At 53.0% G+C, this 20,967-nt stretch overlaps 5 protein-coding genes and 1 pseudogene across 6 annotated transcripts; all 6 read left to right on the top strand.

The window, feature by feature from the left end:
- The first annotated feature begins 93 nt into the window (after positions 1–93).
- Positions 94–2,736, top strand: LOC9637672. Its single transcript, XM_002974831.2, has 3 exons — positions 94–1,094; positions 1,384–1,809; positions 1,917–2,736. Exons 1-3 carry the CDS (start codon positions 675–677, stop codon positions 2,535–2,537), a joined length of 1,467 nt encoding a protein of 488 aa, XP_002974877.2. The 5' UTR covers positions 94–674; the 3' UTR covers positions 2,538–2,736.
- A 990-nt stretch (positions 2,737–3,726) lies between these two features.
- LOC112347895 lies at positions 3,727–8,566 on the top strand. Of its 2 annotated transcripts, none has more exons than XM_024679498.1 (11): positions 3,727–4,558; positions 4,621–6,393; positions 6,458–6,566; positions 6,621–6,694; positions 6,757–6,986; positions 7,049–7,138; positions 7,198–7,297; positions 7,357–7,567; positions 7,621–7,871; positions 7,925–8,327; positions 8,398–8,566. In XM_024679498.1, exons 1-11 carry the CDS (start codon positions 4,505–4,507, stop codon positions 8,487–8,489), a joined length of 3,387 nt encoding a protein of 1,128 aa, XP_024535266.1. In that variant the 5' UTR covers positions 3,727–4,504; the 3' UTR covers positions 8,490–8,566. The 2 variants fall into 2 exon arrangements, with proteins under 2 accessions (XP_024535266.1, XP_024535265.1); XM_024679497.1 differs by having other exon boundaries at positions 7,925–8,335.
- A 107-nt stretch (positions 8,567–8,673) lies between these two features.
- LOC9637671 lies at positions 8,674–13,840 on the top strand. Its single transcript, XM_024679496.1, has 13 exons — positions 8,674–9,136; positions 9,209–9,276; positions 9,346–11,556; positions 11,607–11,724; positions 11,779–11,858; positions 11,912–12,150; positions 12,205–12,291; positions 12,343–12,442; positions 12,502–12,712; positions 12,763–13,123; positions 13,185–13,236; positions 13,292–13,580; positions 13,641–13,840. Exons 1-13 carry the CDS (start codon positions 8,968–8,970, stop codon positions 13,808–13,810), a joined length of 4,155 nt encoding a protein of 1,384 aa, XP_024535264.1. The 5' UTR covers positions 8,674–8,967; the 3' UTR covers positions 13,811–13,840.
- LOC9637670 (pentatricopeptide repeat-containing protein At1g62930, chloroplastic) lies at positions 13,825–15,559 on the top strand. The gene has a single exon (XM_002974829.2). The coding sequence runs from the start codon at positions 13,845–13,847 to the stop codon at positions 15,525–15,527; it is 1,683 nt and encodes a 560-aa protein (XP_002974875.2). The 5' UTR covers positions 13,825–13,844; the 3' UTR covers positions 15,528–15,559.
- On the top strand, positions 15,559–16,535 carry LOC9637669 (ataxin-7-like protein 3). The gene is made up of 4 exons (XM_002974828.2): positions 15,559–15,597; positions 15,643–15,960; positions 16,028–16,138; positions 16,254–16,535. Exons 1-4 carry the CDS (start codon positions 15,559–15,561, stop codon positions 16,533–16,535), a joined length of 750 nt encoding a protein of 249 aa, XP_002974874.2.
- A 2,177-nt stretch (positions 16,536–18,712) lies between these two features.
- LOC9637668 lies at positions 18,713–20,961 on the top strand (annotated as a pseudogene).
- Positions 20,962–20,967: the final 6 nt, after the last annotated feature.

Below are 20,967 nucleotides of genomic sequence, written 5' to 3'. Positions count from 1 at the left end.
TCTCTCTCACTCATTCACTCACCCGCGCAACTCCACTTGACTCCATCGATCGCTCGCTCTCCGTTCTGTCTGATCTGATCGCCTTATAAAAACTAGTGGTGTTAAGGTGTCTTGCGTTCTAGCTGCTACTATAAGCTAGAGACAAGGCGAGGGGTCAGCGTCTTGACGGATCTCTGTGAGCGAGAGAGAGAGAGAGAGAGAGAGAAAGTGGAAGAAAGGAAGGATTTTCATTTGGAGGCTCGCCATTATACCATCCTGCGCCGCTGCTGCTGCTGCGCTGCCGCTGGGCCTTTCCAAAGAATCCCCATCACTCACAAATCAATCCTCCAGTCCAGAGAAAAGAGCAAGCTTCTGATGAATCCATCGCTGTAGAAACAGTTCTTCGTCTTCGCTGCTACCTATAGCGGTCTCTTGTTGGCTTCTTCTTTCTTCTCCTTCCTTCCTCTTCTCTGGCCGTGAGCTCCACGACGAAGCCATGGAATGGAATGCAGCATGATTGCTGCGATCTCCTGTGGTGTTCTTCCTGTCCCTCTCTCTCTCATCCCCAGGGTCTCTGGTAGCCGCGGCAGGGATAAAAGGAAGAGATCTTTCGATTCGAGGACCACCAACATCATGTGTTCTTGATCAGTGCTGGGCGCCGAGGAAGATCGAAGAAAGAAAAGATCCTAGGCTAGATGAAAAGGGAAGAACGAATGGAGGCGGCGTCGTCGCCCAGTACCTGCCTCTCGCTATCCTCCGATTTCCTGAGCCCCGCCAATTCGGTGGTGAGCTCCTCGTGGCCCAATTCCTGCAATAGCTCGCCCAAGCGGGGATTCGCCGCCGCCAGTTCCTCCTCCTGCCCCAGCTCGCCCACCAAGCGATTCCACCTCCACTGGGATCTCGCCGATCCGGCTGCCGCCGCCACCGCCACCGCCGCCGCATCCTTGCCCTCGCTGGCGGTCGACTGCACGCTATCGCTCGGCAATGCCCTGACGCGATCGAGATCAGCGGATCTCAACGAGGTGCCCAATCGGCTGTCGCGCGCCGGATCGCCCATCTCCGAGCCGGCCAAGACGATCGATCCTCCAAAGCTGGCCTCTCCTCCTTCCTATCAGGTAATGGCAAAGAGAATGGATAGAAAGAAAATGGACCGTTTGAGAGAAGAATGGTGTTCTTGTGTCTCCTCCCATCGCTACATTCTTTCTTTTCATTTCTTTGCTTCGTTCCCTTGCTCGCTTTGTTCGCTTGTCTGGGTGATTGGTGGAAGTGTTGTTTCTCTCATCCGGCTCCACTGTTGGTCGCGATTTTTTAACTCCATTTTTTTATCCTTGGTTTCCTGCTAAGCTGACAAGCACACTATATGTGATCTCACGATCTCACACACTCTTTCTTCTTGCATTGCAGCAATCTGGAACGCACTGGGCGACGAGCAACGAGCTCTTCCTCCAGCAGCAGCGGGCTTTCTCCGCCGAGGCGGCCGCTCGAAGGATCGCTGCCGCCGCCGCCGCCGCTCGCTTCGCCGCCCACAGCACCTCCAAGGACTTTTACGCCCGCCACCCAGTGCTGCATTCACAGTTTCCGGCCGCCAACTTCTCGCCGTCCCAGGAGCTTCACAAGTTCGGGTTCCTTGAGTTTAACACGGGTGGCAGCGGCGGCGGCGGCAACGGCAATGGCGGCCTGGGGAGCAAGAACAATTTGGATCCGTGCTCCACCCGCTCCAGGTTCCGTGGAGTGGACGCTCACGTCGACCCGCGCAACGTTCCCAGGATCTGTGCTCACTGCGGGACGAGCTCCACGCCGCTGTGGAGGAATGGTCCGCTCGGCCCAAAGGTTCGTTTCAGTGTCGTTTTTTTTCTACTCTTCTCCTTCTCAAACGCAAGTAAACTTTCCATGGTGAATTCCTTCTCACGTCTATGCTGCTCGTGTTCTTCTTGCAGTCTCTTTGCAATGCTTGCGGCATAAGGTTCAAGAAAGTCGGGAGACGCAGCCCGGTCACCGTTACTCCCGTCACTGCAGCCGCGTGGAATCAATCCGGCAGCAGCTGCGATGATCTGGGAGGATTCGCTAAGAGCAGGAGCGATAAAAATCTGGGCGAACAGCAGCAGCAGCCAGTGATCGCTGCGATCCCACCAAAAACGTCTCTCGTTCACCCAGCTCAAGCTTATCATGTCGACGACAAGCGGCTTTGCCGGATGGATCAAAACGCCGCCACCATCGCCGCTAACGCGAGCGCAATCGCTCTTCCATTCGCCAAGGAGTGGAGCAGCAACGATCAATCGCCGTGCAGCAGCAATGCCGTGGGCAGCAGCTGCATAACTTGGCAGGACAGCATGCCGCCGGCGGTGTGCGTCGATCAGCCCGGCAGCGAAGATTGTTCCAAGGCCAAGGTGTTTGCTCGTCCCGATCCACACCACCACCACCACCACCAACACCACTCTCCTCTCGTGCTGGATGCCGAGATCATACGGTCCGTGGCGCCGGTCAAGGCGGTCAGCACGGTCAGCGGGCACGGTCAAAGTAAGGAGGAACAAGGCAGGTTCTTGAGAATGTCGCTCTGAGCGCTCTCCAGTAGGCAGGCGGTGGGAAAGAAAGTATCTCTTATTATAATATTTGGGATTGGAAGCCACAGCGATCACGCCTCGATCGATCGCTCGATCCATGGATGGATCGATCAAAAAGAGTGTGGTGTAGCTTTCGATCTGCCTGGAGCAAGGCAGGCATTTTAAGAGGAATTTTAACTAACTTTTGTTGGCTTTTGTGGGGTGGTGTAGTGGTGGCTTTGTATTGTTTGTTGGTTTCTGGAGCGTGCTCCATGAATTAAGCTAAAACATGGAAGGAATCGTTTCATCGCGTATCTCTTTAGACCATGATACGAATATAATCGATCTTGATCGATATCTGGAGAATGGTGGCGGTGGCGATCTTTCGTATAGTCTATAAGTTAAAAGGAGGATGTCCTGGAGGAGACAAGACACATAATTCATCGAGGTTTGTTTTGTTCGCTTGCTTTGTATTGTGCTCTTTCCTTCACTCATTTCGTCCCATCAGTGTACTCGCTCCTTGTGCGATCAGAGATTTTCATCGATCGGGTCGGGGCCCGGGGGTCGAGTCGGGCGATTCAAGCTGGCTAGATTGTTCGTTCATCGAATCATTTAGAACCTTGAAAGCTGCGCTAAGAATGTGTGTGTAGGTAGTGTAAGTGTGTGAAAATGTGTGTAGATGTGTGTGAGAAGTTAGTGCTACTTGGCTATGGCGCTCTAAGCAAGCCTCGTCTGTAACTGGTGCGTGGAAGAAGAGTTGGAGTTTGGGTTTGCTCCATAATGGCTGTTCTTCGTTCTTCCACTTGACCATTGACTGGCTATGGCTAGTGTCAGCATTTCCAATTTCTTGATTGAGGATTTGCGAGTAATCAAATTTGTCTCATGTGGCTCTGGGGCCTGGTCAGATTGTTTTGAATTAGAGAGAATGGAGCTTGTGAATGAAGGATGATTGCGACGGATTGATTGATCAGGCGAGTCGAGCAGTGGCAGCAGCGATCGCCGCGGATGCGATGGTGGCAACTGCGACGTGTGGATCATGCGGGGGAGGACTGGAACTTGGAAGAAATCGAATGAATGCGGCGATGTGAACAGCAGTCTAAGGTTAATGGTTTCGCTAGCTTCTCGCCGGGCATTTACTTGGGACACGTTCAAGCGACAAAATCTCCTCGGATGGAAGCAAAGAAACTCGAAGGAAACGGGAAAGAAAGCAAAGGTGGTGTGGTGCTCTTCCTTGATTTGATTAGCTTATGAGTTTGAGCTTGGAGCTATGGCGGATTTACCTGGGAAGGAGGAGAGCTACCTATACGGCCTTAAATAGCTAGCTGAGAGGAAGAAGAAGCGTCCCTCCCTGTCCTCCCTCTCTCTCTCTCTCTCTCTCTCTCCTCTCTCTCGCTTTCTTCGTTTTCTGGGAATGTGGTATGGAGGAAATCCCGTTGCGAGGTTTCTGGCGACGACCAGGAGGGGGAAAGAGAAGAAGAAGACGAAGAAGCAAATACGTTTAGATTGATGGATGGATGGATTGATTGATAGATCCAGCAAGCACGTGTGGAGCTAGCGAGAGCAGCGCAGTGGGGTCGCTCTGGCACGCGCTAATCCGGAGGATCGCGTGAGCTCGATGATTTTCTGGAGCTCTCTCGCGATGGATTGATTGCTTGATAGCGGCCATTGACGGGGAGGTGGCTGCTGGCGGCGAATTTCCCCGTCGCCCTAGCGCAGCTTACCCGGCGCATCGATCGATGGGTTCTTCCCAACCGCAAATGACGGAGATCATCCCAACTCCTCGGAAATTTAGGGTTCTTGGGATAACTTGATAAACCCTAAAATCTTCTTTCTCTGGGACGAGCGATTGTGCTGCCGCTGCGGGACCAGCGCGTCGCGGCGTGCAGCTGGAAGGCCCGGCCGCTGGAGAGGCGGGCGAAAGATCTCCAGGGTTTTCGGAGCTAGGGCATGCGGCATTGCATGCAGCGGCAGCAGGAGCGCGAGCGATGGAGGTGGATGTGTGCGACGATTCTCGCTTTCTTGCCGGGGAGCTTGTCGAGGTAAGCGCTTTCTTGCTTCTCTTCTTCCGAGGTTCTAGCGGGGGAATATTTTCGAAGCACAGGTCAGGAAGAATGGAACGCGAATTTGCTGGTGCCCGGCAAAGGTTGTGGAGGCCCGAGCTAGAATTAGGATAGTGGAGTACGATTCTGGTGGGAAAGAATCGATTTCTCTAGGCAGGAATTCCGAGGCATCCAGTCGGGTGAGACCAAGACCGCCGGATCGCTCGGAAATGTGTCGTGGAGACTGGCAGAGGGGGCTCCGCGTAGAGGCATTCGACGATTCTTGGCGAGAAGGCCTGCTGCTGGACGTTCCCGGGGTCTTCTCGACGCATGTACAGGTGTTCTTCCCGGATGACGGGGAGAAGCAGGAGTTTAGTGTGGATAGTTTGAGGGTATCCCAGGCATGGGATGCTTCAACAAATGCGTGGAGTGGCAGGGGTTGCGGGGCTTTGGACGGCGTGGTTGACGCTGGAATTAGCAGGTTTTCGAAGCCTCAAAAGACCTTTCAGCGGAAGAAGAAGCGGAAAGAAGTGGAGAGCGTGGAACCCGAGGCCAAGAAACCGAAGAAGGAAGTTCAAGTAAAGCAGGAACTCGATGGGATTCAACCGGAAGCTCTTCAGACTGGTGCTTCCTCAGACTTGGTGGTGGATGTCAAGAACGAGTCGTTAGAGCCCGAGTGGATGGAAGACAGTGATTTGAAGCCGGATAATTCACGTACGTTCCAGCCGGACGGCGACGGCGAAGGTTACTGCCTCACAAGGACGCTGTCGATTCCTGTGTGCTGCATAAACACGCAGGCGGAGGATTCGTTGTTTGGAGACGAGCACAAGGTTAGCGAGGACGACAAAGTTGACGGGAGTTGTAGCGAGCGTGCCTTGTGCACGATGGATAGCAGCAGCCAGGGGAGCTTTCATTCTGCTCACGACGTGAATGTCGAGCGGAACAGACTGGCTCTTTCGCGAATGCTCAAGAGGCAGAAGGTTCCCATTGATTACAGCCGGAGAGAGGAGTCACTCAAGGCCGCTCGCGAGAATGCGATCAAGAACCTTGAGGAGTCCGGCTGGAAGAAGGGTTACAGAGAGAGACATCGAGAGAGTCGAGTTTCCAATGAGGCCTACTACATCTCACCGGATGGGACTAGCTATCACTCGCTGACTTCGGCATGCAAGGCTTGGATGCAGCAGAACAAAAACGTCCCCAAGCCTGTGAGGGACGCCATGCACTCGTATCAGCTTCAAATAATCGTGAGAAGGAAGCCTGGGGAGCTGCTACCTGATTCAAATGGCGGAAAGAGGAGGTTGAGGGCATCGAAGAAACTGGACCCGTCAATGAAGTCCAAGAAGAGCGAACGGCCAAGGCTGAACGCTCTTTTGTTGGCTCCAGATAGGGGGAAGCAGGATGGCGGAGACGAGAAGGCCAACAAGCGCATGTCGATTTTCTCCTGGCTTATAGACGGAGAAATCTTATCAGAGGGCGCTGCGGTCTCATACGTGAACAAGGACTCAAACCAAGTTGCGAGTGGGGTGATCAGTCGCGATGGAATCTTGTGCAAGTGCTGCAACGAGGTGTTTAGCATGACGAGCTTCCAGGTTCACGCAGGCGATGAAGTTCACAGGACGGCCGCACTGCTAACTCTGGAAGATGGCCGCTCTGTGCTTGAGTGCCAGAAGCAGGCCCTCAAGAAGATAGAGCAAGCGAAGTGCGATGAGCCTGCGAACGGGCAGCTTACCGTGGATGAAAGTGATGAATGTTGCGGTCTCTGCGGAGAGGGTGGTCAGCTCATATGCTGTGATCACTGCCCAGCAACGTTCCACCTCCATTGTATTCTGCTAAAGGTAATCTACCTCTTGTGGATATCTCTTGTCAGAAGCGAGTAACTCGGCTGTTTCTCTTCTATAGAGCCTTCCGGAAGGAGATTGGTTCTGTCCGAGGTGCCGCTGTCCTGTTTGTGGCGCTGGTCAGTTCGATGGGCGCGAAGTTTTATATTGCACCCAATGCGAACGTAACTGTGAGTAGAATAAAAAGAAAAATCTGTGAGCTAAATCACGCTGTCTATCTGCAGATCATGTCGAGTGTCTCAACGACGGAGGCGCGTCTTTTGCTTCAAGTCGTTTCTGTAGCCAAACGTGTCGAAAGGTACGATCAAAAAGTTTTTGTGATGCTTGGGGAAACATTGTTGTCACTTTGGACGCGTGCAGATCTTCTGTGGCCTTAGAGAACTCGTCGGAAAAACGAGCCCCATGGACGGAGGATTTAGTTGGACCCTTCTCCGTTCCGCGGACCTTGACGAGGATGCGGATATGGAAACGGTAACCGCACACTGTAGTAAAATTGCCCTCGCTCTTAGCGTGATGCGAGAGTGCTTCTCGCCCATGATTGATCCCCGGAGCAAAATCGACATAATTGCTCATATTTTGAAGAATCGAAGGTTTGAGCTGTGTTTTTTCCTTGGGTTTACATGACTCTCATCAATCTGAGATATGGTTGCAGTGCCGATGTGAAAAGGCTGGATTTTCGTGGATTTTACACCATCCTCTTGGAAAACAACAAAGATGAGCTCATATCAGTTGCTGCTGTTAGGTCTGTGTTTGGTCGTTTGTTTGAGCTCTGTTTGCCGACTGTTGCTGTTATTTTGGTAGAGTTCATGGCACCAGTATTGCGGAGATGCCACTGATTGGAACGCGGCTTCAATATCGTAGGCAAGGAATGTGCCGGCGGCTTTTGGAGGTGATCGAGCAGGTATGGTTACTCTGTTCTTCTTTGTTTCCTTGGAGCTAATAGTGACACATATTTCCTAGGTGCTCAGATCACTGAATGTACATACATTGGTTTTGCCGGCGGTTCCCGAGCTTCTAGACACTTGGATCGGTGCTTTCGGCTTTCAGAAAGTCTCGCCTTTCCAATCAGTCCGGCTCCTGGAGCTGAGCATTGTTGGATTTCCGGGAACGAAAGTTTTGCAGAAACCTCTGACGTGGTTGAATTTGTGCCGAAAGATTGCGCCACCTCTAGGTAGAAAATCTCTCTTTTTCAGATGGATCTGACACGAAAGTATTGCGTTACAGCGGAGAAGCCCTGGGCGCCAGGCAGCAAGTTGCATATGGGACTTGAACCGGAGCCGAGGAGGAAGCCTAAACAACAGAAACATCCAGCACCGAAAACAGAAGAAATCAGCAAAGAAGTTGGAACTCCGACGCCTGTTTTGCCAGAGCCTGGTAATGCAGTGGCTCTTCTCCAAGAGGAAGTTCCAGCCTTGAAGGAAGGACCCACAGAGGACTCGAGGATAGTTGTTGCCAAAACGAGATCGAACCGGCTGGTAAGCTCGTGTGTTTTATATCTGGTTTAACGGCGATGAGACTGTCCTTCCAGGTGAAAACATCGAAAAGAGTGGCCGAGGCTTTGAAGACGCTCACAAACAAGAAGTTTCAGCCGCCGGAAGACGCAGCGGAAGAAACGGAGGAGGTGGAGAACACCAGCGAGTTATCGTTTCTAAAGCTGGGATCGTCACATATCGTTCTAGACAGCGCGGAGCTCGGCGCTGCTCCCACGGCCAGCGGCTCGGAGATCGTAGAGCTCGCGTCCTCAAACAACGAGACGAGAGAAGAAGAGAACAGCCACGCCGTGGTGGTGGATCCAAAAGAAACTTTGGAGCAACAGCAGGCTACTCCGGAGAACAAGAGCGACGAGCTCGTCTTTCTCTCCAGGATGAAGGGAAAGACGTGCGTTACCTGTGGAACCAGCGAGACACCGATGTGGAGAAAAGATCCAGGAGGTATTAAGGTAGTCTCAAAATCTCGTTTTTTCTTCCTCCTTTCGATCATTCACTGTTTTCGTGGTTTCAGCACTTGTGCAATGCTTGCGGCATTCGATCGAAGAAGAAACAGCACCAAAACTCAACCGAGAATTTCACTTGGGAGTACGAAGAAGAATGTGAGTGTTGATACAGGAGTTTTTCATTCAATGGACAAGAAGAAAAAAAGAGAAAGAAAAAGAAAAGGCCGTTAGATCGCTTATTTTGCTGTGCACCGTTGGATCCATGCATCCTGCGGTCAGCGGAAAGGTCTAGACTCCGTTTGTGTTCACACTGGGACTTGGCCAAGGACAGGTGCCCTTGGGACTCCATAGCCATTGTTACTTCGTGGGCGAGGGAGGGGATTGGCGCGCCCTTGGGTCTTGGAGCTCGGTCGCAGTGGGAGCTCGCAGGGTTAGGCGCTGGATATTTTAGCTGTGCGTGGGGATAGCGCGCGCGAGGAAGATCGATCGGTATTTCGGGATTGGATGGTAGAGCAGTCGCAATGCAGCAGCAGGAGGGAAGCTAGGGCCTGATCCGCGGCGGGAAGAAATCGCGGGATTGATTTTTAGGTCTCGGTGGGAGGGGATGCAATGCGGGAATCTTGGCTGCTAGCAGTGGGATGGGATCTTTGCCTCACAGCGCCTGTGGCAATGGCTTCGCAGAGGTAGATAATCTGATAGCGGGATCCGCGAGTAATGTGAAGGGCGATTGGGCTGGCTTGGGAGAATGTAACAGCGTCGGGGATGGTGTCCCAGCTCCCGATGAAATGGTGAATGATACTCCTCCAGGTAACGCTCCTTTTCTTTTCCTTGCTAGGTTTGTTATCCATTGGATTGATCGCGATGATTGGATTGACGCAGTGGCGGAGTTGGATTCACAAAACGGTAGCAGCAGCGATGGTGGATCGTTACTCGGCACGCTTGTAGAGGTATGCTCGTAGAACTCATGTCTTCTCTCCCTCCTTTTTTTCTTTCTTATCAAGTGGGATCTACAACAGGTGAGACACAGGGCCACCGGCTATAGAGGATCGTGGCATCCAGCCAAAGTAGTGAAGATCGACTCTGGTCGTGGGCTGGTTGAGTATGAGAAGTTGCTCGCTAGAGATGGCTCGCCACACTTTCAAGAGTATGTTCCATTTAGAGAAGGCTTGGAGGTTCTCTTGAGGCCGCGGCCACCTCCACTTACAGGGAAAACACAGGAAGTCTGGCAACGGGGTCTTTGGGTCGATGCCTTCTACGGGGATGCTTGGTGGGAAGGCGTGCTCATGGACAATGTCCAACTTCCGGACGAGGACATGCAGGTGTTCTTCCCCGATGAAGGAGACAGGAGGGGATTTGGCAGGCAAAATCTACGGGTTTCTCAAGAATGGGATAGTACTACTGGAACCTGGAGGCAGAAGGGACAGTGGACAGATCTGGCTCTGATCGAGGGGAGGAAGATACGTGTCAAGAGGACTTTCGCAGTCAAGCCCAAACAGTCCGGGGATACTTCGTCTGGAATTCTTGTGGTGAACGACATGGGAAAGCGGAAAAGGGACGAGAGTATGTCGGATACTGATGATGACGAGACAATCTATGCGTGGTGTACGAGACACAGAAAAAAGCTGCCTTCCAGGATTGTCAAGCTTCCAGAAGCGGATGATGGCATTTGTCCAGGGAATGGAAACGATGCGGATGATTCAACGAATGCTGGCCGTGAGGGGGAAAAGCAGAAGGAACAGCAGACTAATGGAAGCCAGAAGAAACAGCAGAGTAAACTAGAATCTGGAAGGGATAAGCTGCAGGGGGGTTCCCAAGTCGCAGGTTCCGGTTTAATTTCTGAAGAAGCGGGAAACCATGTTGGAGGAGATAATCAGGTGGATAATATACAAGCGATGATAATGAGGAGTGGCCTAACCCCTCTCGCTACCAAGCTTGAAATGCTGCGTCTAGAGTTGATGGGATCCAAAGGAGAAGAAGCAGTAGGTAGCAAGAGTCACTCTGGCAGGAAAATCTTATGTGAGGGAGAAGAAGCAGTTGGGAACAAGAGTCACTCTGCCAGGAAAATCTTGTGTGGGGGAGAAGAAACAGTAGGCAACAAGAGTCGCTCTGCGAGGGAAATCTTGTCTGAGGGAGAAGAAACAGAAGGGAACAAGAATCACTCTGCCAGGAAAATGTTGTGTGAGCCAGTTTCAATCGAGGTAACCCGTCGTCGTTCCTATCGCAAGCTAGTAGACGCTACCGAGCTGATTGAGGAGGCACAAGCCAAGGACGACGAGGCATGCACCCGCAGTACTAAAAACTCGAGGCACTGGGCGAGTCAAGATTCATCTATTTCTTCCAAGGGTACAGTATTGGCAGTGGCACGAGATAAAGCCAGAAAACTCCTCTTCGAATCAGGCTGGACAGTTTGCCACAGACTGAGAGAACGATTTAGCAGAACAGCAAAGGAGCCGTTTTATATCTCCCCGGAGGGGAAGCCGTACATGTCACTAGCGACCGCATGCAGAGAATGGTTGCGCCGGAACAAGCACGCTAAGCCTGCAAAGGACCGTGTGAAGCTTTCTCATCTTCAGCTCATTGCCAGAGGTGATTATGGTTTTCTTCCTCGCTCTGGGAATGAGGGTAGTCAGATCGTATCTTGGCACAGGACTCGGAATATTAGAGAGGACAGTGTAGAAGAGACCGCGAAGCAGAAAAAGCTAACAAAAAAAGGGAATAATGACAACAGGAATGGGAGGTCAAGAACAGGTTGTCGACTGGAGGCTGTTTTATCTACACCTACAAGGCCGAGGCAAGAAGAGGACGCTGAAGTAAGCTTCATCAAACGCATGACACTTTTCTCCTGGTTGATCGACATGGCAGTTCTCAATGAGGGTGAGAAGATCCAGTTAGTGAACTCGGACACAAACCTCATACACAGTGGAATTGTTACGAGCGACGGAATACTGTGCAACTGTTGCAAGAAGAACTTTTCAGTTTCTAGCTTTCAGGCGCATGCTGGCGCCACAGGAGGAGCCTCCCAAATGCGTTTGCCTGACGGGAGGTCTATCCTAGACTGCCAGTTAGCGGCTCTGAAGGCGATGGAATTAAAAGAGTCAGAGCTCGTGGTTGATGACGTTGAAATGGATGAGAACGACGACACTTGCGCGGTGTGTGGAGATGGTGGTCAACTCGTCTGTTGTGATCACTGTCCATCAACATTTCACCTGAAATGTCTTCGTCTAGAGGTACGCAATCAGTCACTCGCCAGTTGCTCCAACTGTTTTGTTTGTGACAGAATGTTCCCGAAGGCGATTGGTTCTGTCCCAGGTGTTGCTGTGCCAGCTGTGGCCGCAGCTTATACGATCCGACCATCCAAACCGAGATCCTGTACTGTGATCAGTGCGAGCGCGAATGCGAGTAGAATTGAAAAAGTTTGTGTCGATAGCTAACCCGTTAGTGTTTTTCAGATCATTCCAACTGTGTTCCTGGCTGTGCAATGAAGTACGAATCTAGTGATAACCAGTTCTGCAGTCGAAAGTGCTTCAAGGTATGCTCTTTCTAAAAAATATTTATCGTTTCATTTCATGGTTTGAGTAACAGATTTTTCGAGGCTTGAGGAAACTGGTTGGGAGGGTAAACAAAGTGGATGACATGTACTCCTGGACGCTGTTACGCTCAGAACATTATGATCAATCCGCAGAGAACTCCAAGTTGGAAAGTGTTGCAGATTTAAATACACGCCTGGCGCTTGCTCTCACCGTCATTCAAGAGTGCTTTCGACCGATGATTGACCCTCGATCAAATATAGACATGGTTTCTCACATCCTTTATAACCGAAGGTGACTGAAATCCTCTTTTCTGGTCGGTCCTTTAACTCGCCGCTCTTTGTACAGAGGTGAAGACAAGCGTATGGATTTTCGTGGCTTTTATACTGTGGTATTAGAGAAAGAGCAGGAGTTGATCTCCGTTGCGTCCATGAGGTGAGTCAAGTCAAATTTGAAGGGGTTAAGAGTGACAATTTGAGTGACCAGAGTCCATGGATCTCACGCTGCGGAAATACCTTTCATTGGAACCCGGTCTCAATATCGAAAACAGGGAATGTGTCGGCGCCTCATAAATGTCATTCAACAAGTAAGCCTGCTTCAGTGCTTAGGTGTCTTAGTAGCTTACTGTGCTAAATAATGTGAAAGGTTCTCCATACCTTGGAAGTTCAAACACTAGTCCTTCCGGCGATCGCAGAGTTTATAGAAACATGGACAAGCGCTTTCGGGTTCCAAAAACTGACTGCTGCTCAGGGAATCCAACTTATGGAGCTGAACATCGTGACTTTTCCGGGTTCAAGTGTCTTGCAAAAGCCTCTCACTTGGCTAGAATGCGGGCGAAAATTGACACCTGTTGCAGGTAATAGTCAGTACCCTCTGTCTCTTCTTATAATCTTTCTATGCTTGCAGAGGAGTTGGCCTACCAGTCTCTCTTAGGTGAAGAATCGAGTGCGGAGAAAACCGATGACGAAAAAGTGTTGGCAAAACCAATGTCAAGAAGGGCTCACCACCGTTCGGAACGGAAATTACAACCAGAGAAAGCGTTGGAAATAAATCGACAGCCTGGTGTACAAGCTGAGAAAGCATTGGAAGCAAATCGACAGCCTGCAAAGGTGCCTGGTCTACAACCTGAGAAAGCATTGGAAACAAATCGACAGCCTGCAAAGTTACCTAGTCGGTTTTCTGCTAGCAAATCGTTCTCGGCTCCGAAAGTCTTGCACACAAGGCGAGCTCCAGCCAGCTCTCCCGAATCGAGTGAGGATCACCAAGTGTACGTAAATTTTTATGCCTTGCAACAACATTTTTTTATATATCCACGTTTGTGTTTTCAGTGTGGAGATAACAAAGCCAGTCGTAGTTGCAAAAACAAGATCCAATCGGCTGGTAAGCTCAAGTTTGGAACTCTCTCAGCTCCATTTCACTCGCTTAATTGCTACAGGTGAAATCTTCCTCGTGGATAGCTCATGGCTTGAAGTCACTTCGGAAGCCTGAGATGAAAAGCAACAAGCCTTTGGAGAGCTCGAGTTGTCTTCAAGACAAACGAGAGCAGCCAAAGAGGAATGGTCGGAGCGTGCAAGACGAAGAGATGGATTGGATTGAACAACAGGCGGCTCAAAGCAGTAGAGACGCTGCGGTTAAATCACCTCCACGTACATTCTCGAGACGTCCTCGTCCCCAGCTTCACGAGAGGGACAACCATGTACATAACACATTGCTACAAATTCAAGGTAACAGGTTCTCATTAGTTTTTTTGGGTCTAAATTCCCGTACTTGTTTTGTTTGCCCAGGATCTAGCGAGGATACAGCGCAAAAGGATCTGGGAGCGCTGTGGATCACAAAGTGGCCCAAGAGCAAAAGGTCCGTTCTTCCTAGACATTACAGAGCTCGCTTCAAGATCGAGGCGAAAGCTACAATCACAACGAGGTCGCTAAGAAGAAGCGAGCTCAACAAGCAGTGAATTATCGACTTTGGAAGCAAAGGACTAGGTCGAAATGCGGAGGAGGTTCAGCAGCAGCAGCGGCGGCGGCGGCAACGGTGGCAGCGGCGGAGTGGTGGAAGTGATCAGAAGAACAGCAGCAAATGGCGCTCACAAGAACGGCAAGAACGGCAGCAATGGCAATGGTGGCAACAATGGTGGCAGCAGAAACGGCAGAAGCGGCGAGGAAGAGGCCCTCGTGAAGCTCATGGAGGAATCCCAGGTGGCGGGCAACTACGCAGCTCTGGGCGAGTCCTCCACGAACCTCACGCCACGCACGGTCACCAGAGTCCTACGCGAGCTCACCTCCTCGTCCCTCGCGCTGCGCTTCTTCCGGTGGTCGCAGCAACAGCCGCGCTTCCTCCACAACACCTTCACCTGGAACACGCTCCTGGCCGCGATGGTCCGCGCCGGCAGCCACAACCGGGCGCTGCAGCTCTTCCGCGAGAACCCATGCCAGCTCCCGGCCTCGAGCGTCACCTACAACGTCCTCATCCGCGGCTTCTGCAACGCCAGCGACCTGGACGCCGCCTTCTCGCTGCTCCGGGAGATGGACGTGGAGGGCATGCAGTGCAACGATCGCACCACCAGCATCATCCTCCAGGGGCTGTGCCGCTGCGGCCGCGTCGCCCAGGCGCTGGAGCACTTCGACGCCTCCCTGGAGCTCGCGCACGCGCAGCCGGACGTAGTCTCCTACACCACGCTCATCAACGGGCTGTGCAAGCTCGGCCGCGTCGACGCCGCCTTCGATCTCTTCCGGAAGATGGTGGCCGCGGGGGGGTGCCGCCCAAACGCATTCACGTACAACGCGCTGGTGGACGGGCTGTGCAAGCAGGATCGGCTGGACGCCGCGCGGGCCGTCATCGCCGAGGCCCGCAAGCGCGACTTCGCGCCGGACGTGGTCACGTACAACACGCTCATGGCGGCGCTCTTCCAGCTCGGCCGCGTCGACGAGGCGCTCGCCACCTTCACGCAGATGACCGAGGAGGGCTACGTCCCCACGCTGGTGAGCTTCAACGCCATCATCACCGGGCTGTGCCGCGCGCGCCGCCTCGCCGACGCGCTCGAGGTGTTCAACGAGATGATCGACCGCGACTTCCACCCCAACCTCGTCACCTACAGCGTCGTCATCGACGGGCTGTGCAAGTCGGACCAGCTCGACGAGGCGCAGCAGCTCCTGGACAGGATGGTCTCGGAGGGATGCCGCCCGGACCTCGTCGCCTACACTCCGCTCGTCCTCGGCTTCTCGGCCGCCGGCCGCCTCGACTCGGCGCTGGGACTGCTCCGGAGGATGGTTTCGCAGGGATGCATCCCGGACGTGGTCACGTACACGGTGGTGATCGACAAGCTGTGCAAGGTGGGCCGGGTGGACGACGCGCACGAGATCTTCCGCGAGCTGGTTGCGAACAAGTGCTCGCCGAATGTGGTGACTTACAGCGCGCTCATCGGGGGCTACTGCCGGGCGAGCCGAGTGGACGAGGGAGGCAAGGTGATGAGGGAGATGGCGTGCCGGCCAAACGTTGTCACTTACAACACCATGATCTGGGGGCTGTCGATGGTCGACCGGAACGAGGAGGCGTATGGGATGTTTCGCGAGATGAGCGAGTGTGGATTCGTGCCGGACGCGCGGACGTACCGCGGGCTCAAGCGGGCGTTGAGGATGATCGATCATCCTCCTCATGTTTTGACGGGAGCTTAAAGCAAGATTTTAGGGCTCGTGATGGACTTCCATGGACAGTGATTCTTCGTCTTCCAGATTTCCAGCTCAGGTAGGCGCGTCTCGATCGTGGAAGCTTTGATTGAAATCGTTGCAGGAGGCCGCGATCTTTGCGGAAATTCTGGATTCGCTCATCGTGGATGTGGCTGCCGAGGCGCACCGGGCCGCGCGGCTGGGATTTGATCCGAGGATTGAGATGGGCGAGGAGGAGGAGCTCCGGCTGTCGTCGCAGGCCAGGAGCTTGGCGGAGAGTGGCAGTGGTGGGAGCGAGAGAGGAGGAGGAGAGAAATATGTGGTGGATGTGTTTGGGCAATCGCATCCCGCGATCGCGAGCCAGCAGCTCCAGTGCATGAATTGCGGCCGCTCCGTCGCCGCTGGGCGATTTGCTCCTCATCTCGAGAAGTGCCTGGGCAAGGTACTGTCGGCGATCGCGCATTCGTGCTTGTGATGATAGTTTGGTTCGCGCTCTCTTGATTTCACAGGGCCGGAGGACGCGAGCCGCGGCGAACAAGAACGTTTCGAATGCCGGGCAGCAACGAAGGCCTCGATCGGGCAACAGCAAGAGCAGCAAGAGCAGCGGCAGTGCGAATCACGTAAAGGATTCCAACGAGGAAGATCCATCTTTGATTTTGAAAGTTTAGGGTTTAGGGTTTATGCTCTCGCATTCAAAGTGTTCAAGTAGGTGTCCAAAGATCAAAGATATCGCAGAAGGAGATCATCTATGGCGGTGCCCGTGCCGGATCCTTTCGCGCTCCTCCCGGACGATGTGGTGGTCAGCTTTCTCCACCGCATGGTCGCAACATCGAGCCAGTTCCAGGTAGCGTCGATTATCATCCAGGATCTGTCAAGACTCAAGAGGCACTGTCGCAGCAGCTATCCAGGGCGAAAACCTACTCACTGTGTTGCGTACTAGCAACATTGATGCGCCTTTTCTTGTGTGCCGCTCTGCTATCGCTCGAAAGCTTGGGGTTGCTACCACTGCGTGGGTGATCTGCGCGAGTGCGTGCAACTTGACGGTGATTCGTATCACTGCAAATTTCATACCATTTCAAGAGACTTGGCTGAGATCCTTGCAAGCTCAAGGGTGATGGATATCTACTCAAGCCTGAGCTTTGGGGATACCACGAAGGATCTACAGCTGCTTTTCGACATAACCAGAGGCCCTCTCCCACGCATCCATTTGGATGCGCCCAGTCTCAAGCGCTTACATGGAAGTCATTGCGGCCGTAGCTCCGACAGAGTTGGAGCGTGTCCATATGTTCGTAGCTCCGACGACAGCGTTGGAGCGTGTCCATATGTTCACCCAGTTTTGTTGCATATCTGGATTTGATCGAGCAGATGTTGAGGGAGAGTGGCTCTCCTTTTCTCTCATGGAGAGATTTACGAGACTCCGGTGTCCTGTTTTCAAGGACTCCCCAAGGTACGAAGCTCTCGTATACTTGGCACTGGAGATTTTGCTGCTTTTCTGTTCCAGAATGGTGTTTACTCCAACTGCCATCACCTAAAGAAGCTTGGCGTGCTCGAGATGAAGATCCTTGGGATCCAGCAGAAAAATGGCAGCGCTATCATAAATGTGATCGAAGAGTTGATGAAGCGGTGCCCATTGTTAAAGCTCGTTGTTAAAGCTCGTGGGTTCGAGCGCCGCGCCAAGGGAAGGATTGGATCCCCAGCGCGCGCAGCGTAGGTTCGAGCTGGAGTGAGATTTCCAGATAAAGCTTGCTAGCTTGGAAGCCCGCTATAGTGCTCGTTTCTGCCTTGACATTGATCTATGAACCTTTACTATTTCGTGTCTTCAGCTATTATCAATTTAAACTCGAGATCTGTTGCCCTTGACTTCGGTAGCGTGCATTGACGGCATTTGATTGAAGAGCAGGAAGACATGACTCAGGTGAACATATGACACTGATGTTTGGGAGCATTGTAACGACAATCTTCTTTAAATCGGCATTTCTAAATCTTTTAATCTCATGCTTCATGGTGGGCATTGCGGGAAAACAGTATATGAATGACTAAATGTTTGTGTGATTCTTCTCTGTAGACAAGGCTGGGAATTGTGAGCTCTTAAGGTATGACGGCTAATCTTACAGAGCGTTCTGAAACAGGATTCACTAGTGTTGCCTCAAGTCTAAGGAAGGAACAAGAACACGGCGGCTCTGCCTTTCACGTCCAGCCGAACTTCTGTTCCACGCGATACGAGTTTGCAAACTGATGCTTGACATCGAGCACCTGCAAATAAATCTCTCCATAGAAAAGTTCTTGCCAACAATCCTAGGAGGTATGCCAATGTGAGCTTGATTCCTGGCCACCTTTTTTATGTATGTTTACCTTCTTGCCTAGATCCTCTTCTCGTTGCCTTTTCTTTGGCGATTGTAACTCCCGGAGCACTTTTCACATCATCTCTTGTGATACTACTGTTTCTACGCATTGACTTGACTCTTGGTTGGTTTGACGAAGTTGGAGCTGCTAGACACCACGTGGACCTGGCGGCGGGATCCTCCAATCACGGCCGGCCACGAAATCACCCTTAGAATATGCCCAACATTCCTCGCTCTCAGGCAGAAAAGAAGAAGCGCGGGGTCTTGTAAGTTCGTCCTATTAAGGCGAGAGAATGATAGAGGCTCACGGAGATGCAAGCTCGGTAAGGCAAGATTTGATCTTCGTTTTTTCCTAGCTCACCTTCCAAGCACTTCCCAGGTTTTGAAGCTCGCTTTCAGAAGGAGGTTTCTCTTCACGGAACTCCCTCCTTGCGGCCCTCCATAGTGAAGGTAAAGAAGAAGCAGTGAAACTTTTCTGGCTTTCGTATTTCTCATTCTCTTCCGCTTTCGCAGCCTCCGGAGTACATGCCAAAGCGGACGCTGCAATACTCGGCATGGATTGGCGGTGCCATCCTCGCCAAGGTGGTGTTCCCTCAGAACCAGCATCTCACCAAGGGAGACTACGATGAGTACGGGCCAAACATCGTCCACCGAAAGTGTTACTAACAGATTGCTCACTAACTCAAAAAGGCTCGAGTCTTGCCCGTATGGGATTTCATGTGGCAGCGGGATCCAAGCGTCGTACTCGATCCTCGCCGCTGACGGATTTCTTGATAGTATTCATAAGTACTAAGTCTGCCTAATATAATTAGAAGGTTAGTTAGAAGATTTTCCAGCTCCTGACCTGAAACAATGAATGTTTCAGCCTTTACGCAAAGCACATCCAAACATACTTTAAGTCCTCATCTGCGTGGCTGTGGGTGGAGTACGCGGTCTGGAGGATCCTGGGACCCAGTGCTATCAAAGCATCGCAGCGCCGTGCTGTGGCAGCCTCCTCCGCGTTGGAAACTATCCTGTCAAGATAACCAGCCTAGAAGATGGAAAATGGACTCGGACAAGCCGAGGATTGAACCCATGCTGGCTCACTGGTCAAAAGCTCCAGGGTTGATCGGTCTAGCTCTTCTAGCGTTGGTTGGTCCCATGGCCAAAGCTCTGGCGATCGCGTTTTCGATCGTGGCACTAGACGCAATAGCAGCGCTTGATGATCATGTAAGTTTCACATACAGCAACTTCTCGGGCCTGGCACGCAACGATTTTGTGGCCACTGGTGACGCGACCTTCAACAATGACGAGCTCCGGCTCACCGGCAATCGCCTGTCGAGCTATGGCAGGATCATGAAGCAGCAGGAGATCCAGCTTTGCAACGCATCCGCCGGCGCCGGCGCCTCCTTCTCCACCGAGTTCGTCTTCGCCATCACCAAGAACGACTCCACACTGGTCAATGCCGATGGCCTCGCGTTCACTATCGCCCCTAACCTCGTCCCCACCTCCTCCGCTGGCTATGGCCGCTGGCTGGGCTTGTTCGATCCCGCCGCGAATGGCCGCGCGAGCAACCGCATCGTCGCGGTGGAATTCGACACTTTCATGAACTTTCCACCAGTCTATCCCGAGTTCCAGGACATCGATGACAACCACGTCGGCCTCGACATCAACGGGATCCTGTCCGTGAACTCGAGCTCGCTCTATCCGCGGAGGATCTCTCTTGGCATCGGTACCGTCGCGGCGAGAATCGATTACGATGCCGCCGTGCAGAGGCTGCGAGTGTTCGTCTCCTCCGACCCATCGTTCCGGAACTTGGGCGACCCGGTGCTGGAGCACAGCGTGAATTTGTGCGCCTATGTCAGCGATGTCTCGTACGTGGGCTTCTCTGCCGGCTCTGGCACCGCCAACCTCGACTTCCACCGGATCCTGTCCTGGAACTTCTCGAGCAGATTGGAGAGGATTCCTCCTCCATCACCAGTGACAGTGGTCGATGGTGGAAAGTAGAAAGATCGATTCAAGGTTTACTTCATCGTCACTGCATCACTCCTGGCGTTCCTGGCCGCGTTGCTGCTCCTCGCGGTCGTCAGCTGGCTTGTCAAAAATCCCTGGAGCAAACTTGGCTTCCCATCCGAGAAGAAGAAGAAGAAGAGCTCGTCCAAGGACCTTGTGCCGCTGCCACACGAGATTCCCTAAGCGCAGCTCACCTCCGCCACCCGAGCACAACCTCCTGGGCACAGGCGGCTTCGGCAAGGTCTACCGTGGCATCCTCCCCGGCGAGAACTCCCCGGTGGCCATCAAGAAGATGGTGCGGGACTCGCACCAGGGCGAGCGCGAGTTCCTGGCGGAGCTCCAGATCATCAGCAAGCGCAGCCACCGCAACCTTGTCCCTCTCCGCGGCTGGCACTGCGCGCGCGACCACCGCGAGCTCGTCCTCGTCTACGACTACATGCCCCAGGGGAGCGTCGAGTCGGCGCTCTTCCACAAAGGTGACGCGCTGCTCCTCCTCTGGGACGCGCGGCTCCGGATCCTCTCGGGCCTCGCCGCCGCACTCATCTACCTCCACGAGGACTGGGAGCAGCAGGTCATCCACCGCGACGTGAAATGCAGCAACGTGATGCTGGACGAAGAGTTTCGCGCGAGGCTGGGCGACTTTGGCCTCGCGCGCACAGCCAGCCATGACGTGAGCTCACGCACCACCACGCTCGCGGGGACGCTGGGATACATCGCGCCCGAGGTCGGGGTCACATACAAGTTCACGCCCGCGTCGGATGTCTACAGCTATGGCGTGGTGACGCTCGAGGTTGTGACTGGGAGGCGGGTGATTGGGAGCTCCAAGGAGAAGGATCACAACGCATGGCTGCTGGTGCCATGGGTGGAGGAGCAGTACGCGGCCGGGAAGCTCTTGGGTGTCGTGGATCCAAGGCTGTAGGGAGTTTTCAACGCGGAGGAGGCCACCAGAGTGCTTGTCACGGCGCTGCGATGCATAGATAGCAATCCGGGAAACAGGCCAACGATGCGACAGGTTCGCAACCTTCTTTCCGTGGTTCTTCGTGATTGACTCACGTACAAGGTGTTCTTTCTTTGATACTTCTTAGATACTGAAAACTTTGGTTTTTTGCTGGAAG

Source organism: Selaginella moellendorffii, unplaced genomic scaffold (genome assembly GCF_000143415.4).
Source record: "Selaginella moellendorffii unplaced genomic scaffold, v1.0 SELMOscaffold_25, whole genome shotgun sequence".
Lineage (NCBI taxonomy): Eukaryota > Viridiplantae > Streptophyta > Lycopodiopsida > Selaginellales > Selaginellaceae > Selaginella > Selaginella moellendorffii.
The sequence above is the reverse complement of the archived record's forward strand: the minus strand, read 5'-3'. Positions and strand labels throughout refer to the sequence as shown.

Excerpts from the sequence above, each read along its gene's own strand:
- LOC112347895 (XM_024679497.1), top strand. The coding sequence starts at position 4,505 with ATGGAGGTGGATGTGTGCGACGATTCTCGCTTTCTTGCCGGGGAGCTT. Across the intron at positions 6,987-7,048 it reads CATATTTTGAAGAATCGAAG|TGCCGATGTGAAAAGGCTGG; the intron begins GTTTGAGCTGTG and ends ATATGGTTGCAG. Across the intron at positions 7,568-7,620 it reads AAAGATTGCGCCACCTCTAG|CGGAGAAGCCCTGGGCGCCA; the intron begins GTAGAAAATCTC and ends ATTGCGTTACAG.
- LOC9637670 (XM_002974829.2), top strand. The coding sequence starts at position 13,845 with ATGCGGAGGAGGTTCAGCAGCAGCAGCGGCGGCGGCGGCAACGGTGGC.
- LOC9637671 (XM_024679496.1), top strand. The coding sequence starts at position 8,968 with ATGGGATCTTTGCCTCACAGCGCCTGTGGCAATGGCTTCGCAGAGGTA. Across the intron at positions 9,277-9,345 it reads TACTCGGCACGCTTGTAGAG|GTGAGACACAGGGCCACCGG; the intron begins GTATGCTCGTAG and ends GATCTACAACAG. Across the intron at positions 13,237-13,291 it reads AAACAAGATCCAATCGGCTG|GTGAAATCTTCCTCGTGGAT; the intron begins GTAAGCTCAAGT and ends TAATTGCTACAG.
- LOC9637672 (XM_002974831.2), top strand. The coding sequence starts at position 675 with ATGAAAAGGGAAGAACGAATGGAGGCGGCGTCGTCGCCCAGTACCTGC. Across the intron at positions 1,095-1,383 it reads CCTCTCCTCCTTCCTATCAG|CAATCTGGAACGCACTGGGC; the intron begins GTAATGGCAAAG and ends CTTGCATTGCAG. Across the intron at positions 1,810-1,916 it reads ATGGTCCGCTCGGCCCAAAG|TCTCTTTGCAATGCTTGCGG; the intron begins GTTCGTTTCAGT and ends TTCTTCTTGCAG.
- LOC9637669 (XM_002974828.2), top strand. The coding sequence starts at position 15,559 with ATGGACAGTGATTCTTCGTCTTCCAGATTTCCAGCTCAG. Across the intron at positions 15,961-16,027 it reads TCGAGAAGTGCCTGGGCAAG|GGCCGGAGGACGCGAGCCGC; the intron begins GTACTGTCGGCG and ends TTGATTTCACAG. Across the intron at positions 16,139-16,253 it reads GCAGCGGCAGTGCGAATCAC|AAGGAGATCATCTATGGCGG; the intron begins GTAAAGGATTCC and ends AAGATATCGCAG.